The sequence below is a fragment of the Hippoglossus hippoglossus genome, chromosome 10 (assembly GCF_009819705.1).
Source record: "Hippoglossus hippoglossus isolate fHipHip1 chromosome 10, fHipHip1.pri, whole genome shotgun sequence".
Taxonomy (NCBI): domain Eukaryota; kingdom Metazoa; phylum Chordata; class Actinopteri; order Pleuronectiformes; family Pleuronectidae; genus Hippoglossus; species Hippoglossus hippoglossus.
Window position 1 is genome coordinate 14997751 of NC_047160.1, and position 9115 is coordinate 15006865.

The following is a 9115-nucleotide window of genomic DNA, read 5'->3' on the forward strand; positions in this document are numbered from 1 at the left end:
CCAGTATGTAACTTATCAAATTCTTCCTCTCTGACATGCAGATCGGCCATGTCCAGTCCTCTCCACCCCAGGATAACAACATTTCCGCCCACGGCCAGGATGATCTCGCCCAGGATGAACTCGCTCAGGCCCTCAATCAGGAGAACCGGGCCTTGGCAGAGAGGATCAAGGAGCTGCTGGCTCACATCGAGCTCCGAGAGGTGGAGATCAAGATGGAGCAAAGTCAGCTGAGGGAGCGTGCCTCCAGGTTGGAGGAGGTCAGAGTCAGGCAGGAGCAGGAGAACCAGGAGCAAGGATGTTTGATCACAGAGCTCACCAGGAAGACGGAGGATGATCTCAACACAATCATGGAGCTTCAGCAAAAGTTGGAAGAGAGTGGGAAGCAGAGCAACGTAGAGGAATGTGTGGACAATACGGTGGAAAGAATTGAACCGCAAGCAACGTCCAGTACTCAAACAGATGATTTGATTTCAGTGTCAGCAACTGGATCTCAACATAACAATCACCATGATCTTTTGCAAAACAGCCAACCCAACACTTTGCATGTAAGTGCATTGAATGATAAAGTGTGTCAGCTGACCAAGACAGTCCAGAGCCTCAAAACAGAACAACACGAACTGATGGGCAACTTAAATTCTCTCCGAGAGCAGCATGGAGAAGTAGCTCAGTCAGTCCAGACAAAGACAGAAGAGAAACAGCAGTTGACTCGCGCAGTTTGGGGACTGAAGGAGGAGAAAGACAGAATCTCTCAGTGTCTGGCTGGTCTCAGACAAGAGCGAGAGCAGCTCACCAGGACGCTCTGTGGGCTGAAAGATAACAGAGATCATTTTATTAGTTCCATGAGTGGCCTGAAAGAGGAGAAAGAGCAGCTAACAAAGACCTTATACAGTCTTAAGAGAGAAAAGGAAGAGCAAGATCAAATCAAGCAATCCCTGCAAAGTTTACAGACCGAGAGAGACCAGTTAAGCAGAGCGGTGCTCAGTTTGAAACAGGAGAGAGAGGAAATAACCACTTCCCTTAAGTGTCTGAAAGAACAGAGAGACCAGGAGCAATCATCTCACACTTTGAAAGACGACTGTGACAAGTTGATAAAGTCACTGAGCAGTTTGAGAGATGAGAAAGAAAGAGTTGAACATTCAATTGCTCGTTTGAGACATGAGGAAGAGCAAATAGCGCTCGTGACTCAGAGCCTGAGAGAGGAAAGACAAAGCCTCCAGTCTGATTCCCACAGCCAAACACAAACACAGGAGAGGAACCAGAGGCAGCAGCTGGTGAATCCAAACACCGCTGATCCAACAGAGGACACTGAGACTGTGCTCGGGACAGGAGATGCTGCGCAAAGATGTCAGACTAACAGAGGGAAATCTGTACAGGTATAGCTATGTGTTTTTCCTTCTTCCTGACCACTAGAGGCAGTGTTCAACACTAAATATCCTCACTCTCACACATAAGTAGGTCGAATATTTATATCAACAATGTCACATGTGACCTCGGATAACCTCCCGGTGTCATCCACGTGTGTCGTCCCTGCTGTAAAAGCATGTAATTGAATCATCTGGGAGCTTGTAGCCTCGTGATCACATCACATAGAGTAGAAAGCCTCAAAACATTGTGAGTCGTGAGATGATTATGCAGGAATGATAATGTAGATGTTGCTTGTAGGTCGTCAGGGGTCACTGATACAAATATTTGACCTCTGCATGTGTGAGACTGAAGATATTCAGTGTTAAACAGGATGGATTCATAGAACTATGGTTATCAGTAACATTCAACTTACTCATTTATGTTTTATAAGAGACTGTTGAGTCAGCCTATTTATCCTATTAACATTTTGACTCACCATGTATCATGATGTTTGATACTTTGAACTTACACAAAATGGTTTTGATGGACATCAGGAGCAAAGGGATCTGCTGAGGGAGACAGAAGTTTTGGGATCACAGCTAAAGACATCACGAGAGGAACTGGACAAGAGCCACGTACAAGTGAGTTTAAACTATTACTACCTTCATTTTTATTGTGACACATTTATACATTTACACAAAACCATAGACGTAATATGTGTTTTCAGTCTTCAAGAGTATATTTTATTCTCTCTCTGTTGTTTGCAGATAAACGGCACACCATAACTCAACAAACCGTGTGTTCATGTTTACGTGTTGTGTGCATGTTCAGGCAAAGAAGTTGCAAAGTGAACTGTGTCAGTCAGAGGCCAGGAGGGAGGAGGCGGAGAGGACGGCAGCGGAGAAGGGGATGAGACTGACAGATGTAGCCAATCAGATGGAAGAAACCAGGAGGGAAAACAAGAGTGTCAGCACCCAGGTATTTGACTCCATAGAATGATTTACCGTGTTGTTCTTTTTGGTCGGCTTGTTTTGCTGCACAGTATAAAAACCTTCTCAATCCTTAGATACCTCCCTTAGTTTGGACACTATTGTCAGTGCTGTTATTGCAGAGTCAAATGATGTTTGTCTGTTTGCCCTGAGCAGCACTTTGTGTTTACCACAGGTGAAGGAGCTGCAAAGTAAAGTGACCGGCCTGCTGAGGGAGAGGAGTAATGCTCTGTTACTAAAGACAAAGATAGAAGAACAGTACAACATCCTCACAGCCCAGCTCAAGGCCAAGGTACAAGAACCACAACATGTTTATTTATTTTTGGTTTGTTAAATTTAATTTAAAAATATTTATTTTGAAAGTCTCTACCTGGTACTGTAATACACTTGAACCTGAATCTGAAGACCAGCATTTTTTTCGTGTGTGTGTGTGTGTGTGTGTGTGTGTGTGTGTGTGTGTGTATGTATGTGTATGTGTATGTGTGTGTGTGTGTGTGTGTGTGTGTGAAATCCCACAGACGGTGGCTCTTGACGAGTTGAACTCCGAGTACATCACTTTAAAAAGGGGACTGGGCATCAGGCATGATGATGCTCTCATGTCTGTCCGCACGCGCTACAACGACATCAGAGCTAAGGTGGAAACCAGACATCTATTTTGCATTACATAAATATAGTGATATAATATGAGCCTTAATGTTTATTTAAACTATATCATTTAGAGTAGTAATAGTTTTCACATGTTCCGTTTGATTTTATTTGCAGTATGATGCACTCCTGAAGAAGAGGAGCCTGACAGATCTGGATATGGCTCCTTTAAAGGTGAGGAAAGAGGGATGAAGGGTTTCATTCTTTCATTGTTTAATGCCGCACATTCTTTGAATGACGAGCATTTTGTCCACAAACAGGCCAAGGTGTCATGTCTGGTGGTGAAGTGTCAGGAGAGGAACAACTTCTTAGCTAAGATGATGAAAACCATGCACAGACATGGCTGCGCGGACTCCACACTCAAACAGCAGGTGGAGCTGCTGCTCAGTGACGCTGCTCTGCGGGACTACACTGCAGCATTCGCACCGGGAGGCAGCGTAACCACTGGGGATTACAGTGCTGGGTTTACACCAAGATTTATCTCAACGTTTATTCATTCAGACTGCCCCACTGGATCCATACGTGATCAGAACTGTCCCGCTGTTCTCTCACCTGCAATTGAACTAACAAATAATGGACTCACACCGGAAGCTGGAGGAAAATGCAGAGACTTCAAAAGGGACGGACAAGTTTCTATATCCACTGCATCATCAACAAATATTCAAGACTGCAGGAGTGAAGTCACACGTGCAGCAACAGGAACACCGAAGAGAAATACCAGCTCACCTGTGCAGGAGAAACCCAGTGTCGAAGCTACAGCAGCACTTAAAGAGAGCTCGATTATGAATACTGCAAAGGTGAAATACTGCAAAATGGAATGCATTCAAATAGATGAGACGTTTTTCTTTTAATTACTGTGAACTAAAGGTTGTAGATTTTAATAGGAATGACAGAATCAATGCTGCGAAACAATTCGTAAAAATAAACAAGACAGTCAGCAGTTGCTGGCCTATAGGGTCTATATATTTTGTGCTACCAAGGAGAAAATTGCCTCTAACCAAAGTATTAATTTTCCTGTTTTCAGATGGGTTTACAGGGATTGCAGTCCTCACAGCTGTCTCTGTCCAGCAGTGGACTGATCCAAGCAACCGGTGGTCCAGAGACATTTGGATTTCATCCGTCAGACGTGAGAGGGAAGTCGTCCCCAGATCTGACCAGTTCAACCAGGTCCTCCCTGAGTTCCACTCCTCCTCCCTCCTCCGGCACGCCCAGAAGGCTGAGCAGCCCCGAGAAGATCATCAACCTCCATGAGCAACTGCAGAGGACTCTGATGAGCAGCTATCAGGTACATTTAAGATTTCCTTTTTTCTTTAAATGGCCAATTATGCTCAAAAATCCTGCCAGACATGAAGATATGTCAACACAAAAGCACAAAACATGGGAAAATGTGGTGTCGGCGTCTGTCTAATAATTGAACTATTTCTTCTTCATCTCCAGGCTCCAGTGAGCAGAGGACGAAGACAGGAGCCCAGGAAAAGTCTCTCATTTTCAGCTCCTGCAGACCTGAATCTGACCTGTCAGACCAACAGGCTCAGCTTCAATAAACCACACATCAACTCTCTCCCAGTCACCGCTGCCTCAAACCAAACTACACACGCTGGAATAACAATTAAACCTGCGACAACACTTTTTAATGCAGTCGCTTCTAGATCTGCTCATGTTTCATTCAGCCCCAGCATCTTTACTCACCATCACTTCAAAGCATCTGCTCTTTCCGGCTCATCTAATGAAAGTAAATCCCCCTCACACAGTGGCACTGACATGACAGTTTCCCCAGACATGACAGAGAAACTCCCTGCTGTCCCGAACACATTTGAGACAACAACTCACACAACTCCTCTAACTCTTGGGACCAATAGCTTTGACTCCAATGTCTCAATATGTCCTGACACTAATCTGAAAAGCACTGCCTCAGACACGACTGCTCCTGGAAAATCAACTGCCCCTGAAAGTAATATTCTTATTGTTGCTGCCCCTGCTGAACGTGACGGACCCGTCTTCACTGCATCCTGGACCCAGTCTTGTCGACGCTCTCCAGAGAGACCCAACAGGTCTGCCAGGAAGTCCACTGGTGCTGGAGATCAGACAAAATCAGCAAGACCCAGACCAGGTAATAACCATGTTTTCACATTCACTATTAACAGTCACCTGAACAGGGTTTCTGCCATGTCTTAAAAAGTCTTTAAAAACAACTAGACTTAGTTGACAACTAAAATCTAATCAGTTAACCAGTGAATTTACCAGATGTAATGAAATTCCCTACAGGCAGACCTAATATATCACATTCACAGTAACCTAAGGTTACTGTGACCTTGACCTTTGACCTCCAAGAACCAAGATCTAATCAGTTCAGCTTTGAGTCCAAGTGAACGTTTGGCATTCATGAGATACTGTCTATTACCGGCACGGAGGCATATAAAATATATATAGTAAAAGCTGCTAAAACAGGGCATGGTGATAAAGTATTCCACAGTTAAAGAGGTAAAAACTGTATTGCACATAAACATTGTCAGATAAAGACTGTTTTCAAGTAAAAAGTTGGAATATCTTTGATTTGACAAAAATAAAACTCTCTCTACTTCTGTATACAAGTGCATCATGTTCTGATTTACCATCGTAGAATATTAGTTTTCGGTTGCATACTGCTGCAGCGTGATTATACCCAGTAAATTCACTCTTTATGTCTCTTGTATTGGAGAAAATGTTGAATCACACTCTGGCGCTTTGATGCTGTTTTTTTTGTTTTTTATTGCCCTCTCAACACTCTGCAGTACATCAACATAAGCTTTTATTGAATCAGATGAGTTCATTTGTAAGTTCTGCATGCGCCTTGTCTTGTTATGTTGGTTTATTGTGTTAGAATATCAGGAATAACAGGTGCATCATAAAAGGGAAATGCCACGTTAACAAAAGAAAAGAAATAGAAGCGGTAAAAGTGCTTATTTACGCTGCGTCTCATCTCCTGCATGAACAAGCAAGTGCTTGACCTCTTGTTGTTCTTTATCCCTGCAGACGCTCCAGCAGAGGTCCGCTCTGTTGAGGTCATCAAAACCGTGGGCCAGAGCAGCCTCATGATTGGCTGGGAGAGGCCGTCGCTGGACGAGCTGGGCTGCAGTAACGGCACGTTTGTGTACGGATACAGGGTAGGCAGAGGAGACGGGCAGCTGCATTCACACACTGACAGTGATTCTGGAAGATTTGTCTAAAACGTTTTTTTTTTTTCTCCCTTTAATCTCAGTTGCTTATAGATGGGGACTTCCACAAATCTGTCATGAGCTCGGCGTGCACCAAGGTATCTGTCTCTGCCCTGACGCCAACTGGGCATCACTGCGTCCTGTTCTCACTGCGTAAAACAAACCAGAGCAGCTCACGTGCTGCACATGTTGTTTCTGTGTCTGCAGTGCATCGCGGAGAACGTCGACCTGAGCGTCCCGATCCACATCAGTGTCCAAACGCTGGGATCGAACGGTCTGAGTTCAAACAGTGTCCACACCGTGTTCAGGAAGGACCAGCACTGACCGACTGCACCACCTCACACTGTGGTAATAATAATACAATGTAATAATAATATAACCAGAAGCCTCTGAATTTTCTCATTTTACCTGTAACTGCATCAAATTTAGACCTTTTCCTTTTTTATCTTTTTGTCAGTGTCTCTTTACATCACAACACACAATCTCAGTGAAAATCCCCTTCACCAGGAGTCGAGGTGTGAACGGTGAGTCGTGTGCATCTTTGTGTCCATGTATTTGTGTTTTTGCATCAGAACAATATGTTTGTGTGCAGCAGCTATACGTCTTATGACCTCAGCCAAGGAGATTATGTTTTCACATCTGTCCGTTTGTTTGTTTGAAGAAAACTGTGCAGAATAGGGCATTTTTCAACATTGTCCTTGATTTATCTTTCTCAATAATTCATGGATCTTGATAAAGAAAAAAAAGAAAAAAACAAACATGTTTAGAGGAAAAAAATCTGGATCTAGTGAATTCAAATGCGCTCTACTGAGTGACATTCTAGTTGTGCTATTGATTGATTACAGCTACTTGTGTGTAACATTGTTTTGTTGCCTGATGGAATGGTTGTGTTTTGTTTTCTTGATTGTGACACTGTGTTCACCTTCAAAGTGAATAATACTTACAATGAAATATTTTCCTGTTTGTCTTTCCAACTTTTGACTAAAAATAAGATCCACTGTTTCAAAGGTTGAGACTATATAGTTCAGTGACAATCTATTTTTCTCTCTGTCCTGTGTGTCCTATGTGCGTGTGTCTCCATGTGTGTGTGTGTGTGTGTGTGTGTGCGTGTGTGTGTGTGCGCAGCCATCTATATCTGCAGCCCTCTGAGGAGCTGTCCTAACCTCCACCTCAGCTGAGACGGCATCACACTCCCCAGATAACCTCTCCATGTGAGGCTCAGGTCAACCAATCAGAAAACCTCTCCCCACGTGCTCTTTACCCATGAGCGTGTGAGCGACCTGTGACCCGCCAACGAACCTCAAAACCAAGAACTGATGATGTCAAACTAAAAACTGCGCTGAAAGTGAACCTGCCTGTAAAAGCAGGTGAAGACTGGCTACTTCCTTTTCTCGTAGGGAAGAACTTCCTGTTTCAGAGACCCACCCCCTGGAGTCACCTCATGAACGGAGCGGACACTGTGGCGGCCACGTGAAAGGCCAGAGCTGCTGCCAATCAAAGCAAATGTTTTTAAATGCAAAGCTCAATCTCATCGTTGAACAGCTGACTGTTACACTCACTACCACTAGAGGAACATCTGCTTCTGCTGCTCGTTTTTTACACTGTGTTAACCTGCGACTGATCCCGGGTCAGATACCGTAGCTTCATCCCCGCTGCTGCCTCTCTGGACTGTGAAACAGCTCAACGGTTGCTACTGTCTTTTTTTAAAAGCAACACTTACTGTATAATGTGCTCACACAACATTCTACCAATTTCTCATTTTCACTGGATTTTTACACATGAAGCCAAATATGACAAAAGATGATTCACTCCAAAGACTCATCCGCCTCCGTCTCCTCACAGATCTGCAGGATTTCTTTAAAACACAGAAGCTAGATGTTATTTTACTTATTAAAATTTGCACATAATCATTAATTGAAAAAAAAATAGATAACCACTGATATTTTTTGTAGAGAATATAACAAGAAGACATGCCAATGGTGCATATGAAATGATACCACCTATGTGTTTTTGTATGAGGGACACTGTTTTTCATACCTAATCGATGTCACGTTTGCACGCTCATATTGATTTTTCTTTTATACAAACACACGTGATGTTCTTTTGCTACTTCCTGTATGTGTATGGGTGTGGAGTGACCATGCAAATGTATTTTTCTATCAGTGATTGATTGATAATATTGATTCCCCCTTGATTCCTTACAACTGTACAGAGAATAAATGTTTATATGATATTAAATGGTAAAAGGTCTGTATTCACACAGCACTTTAGTATCGATGACCACGCTATAACATCTATATGCAGCACTTTCTCCATCTCACATCACTCACACACTGATGGAACAGCCGTCAGGGGCAATTTTGGGCTCAGTATTTTACCAAAGGTCCCTTCGGCAAGAGGAATAGGGGAGACTGGGATTGAACAGTCGACTTTCTGGTTGGTGGACAACCCGCTCTTCTTCCTGAGCCACAGCCTTTTATTACAATGCCCGTCTGTGCATGCTGGTGTTTAATATAATAGTTCTGGCTTAAACGGCATTTTCATTCAAATTGATTAATAGTTGAGATCTGACAAAACATGTATTTCCAAGACAAAGCATCAGGTTTTCTTGCTATGGGCTGAGAAAGTTAATAAATCCATTCATTCATTGGGATATAAATGCATCAACACAAGTAGAAAACAGGGATTTTCCCCTTAGGAGTTTTAACTTGGGTGCTCCGTCTTCACACTGTAGGTGTGAGTGTGAGAGTGAATGGTTTTCTCTGTTGTCCTCACTGTAATAGACTGGTGACCTGTTCAGGTTGTGCCCCACCTCTCGTCCACTGTCGGCTGGGATTGGCTCCAGCTCCCCATGACACTCAAAGGATAAATGGTGTTGATGATGGTATGGATGGATGGACTTCAGCACTTTCCATAAATGAACACTAGATGGCAGACACTTTT

At 43.4% G+C, this 9115-nt stretch overlaps 1 protein-coding gene across 5 annotated transcripts in view; it reads left to right on the forward strand.

Moving 5' to 3' along the window:
* Positions 1-8087, forward strand: part of jakmip1 (janus kinase and microtubule interacting protein 1) — a 36347-nt gene extending 28260 nt beyond the window's left edge. For 2 of the 5 annotated variants that reach the window (XM_034597971.1, XM_034597972.1), the window contains exons 6-19: positions 42-1373; positions 1899-1985; positions 2176-2322; positions 2509-2625; positions 2852-2968; positions 3096-3152; positions 3239-3775; positions 4003-4263; positions 4416-5088; positions 5991-6121; positions 6217-6270; positions 6380-6520; positions 6630-6696; positions 7298-8087. In XM_034597971.1, coding sequence (XP_034453862.1) covers positions 42-1373; positions 1899-1985; positions 2176-2322; positions 2509-2625; positions 2852-2968; positions 3096-3152; positions 3239-3775; positions 4003-4263; positions 4416-5088; positions 5991-6121; positions 6217-6270; positions 6380-6496 — 3630 coding nt within the window. In that variant the 3' untranslated portion in view covers positions 6497-6520; positions 6630-6696; positions 7298-8087. The remainder of the gene's footprint in view (positions 1-41; positions 1374-1898; positions 1986-2175; positions 2323-2508; positions 2626-2851; positions 2969-3095; positions 3153-3238; positions 3776-4002; positions 4264-4415; positions 5089-5990; positions 6122-6216; positions 6271-6379; positions 6521-6629; positions 6697-7297) is intronic. The other 3 variants (XM_034597973.1, XM_034597974.1, XM_034597975.1) reach the window with 3 other exon arrangements.
* Positions 8088-9115: the final 1028 nt, after the last annotated feature.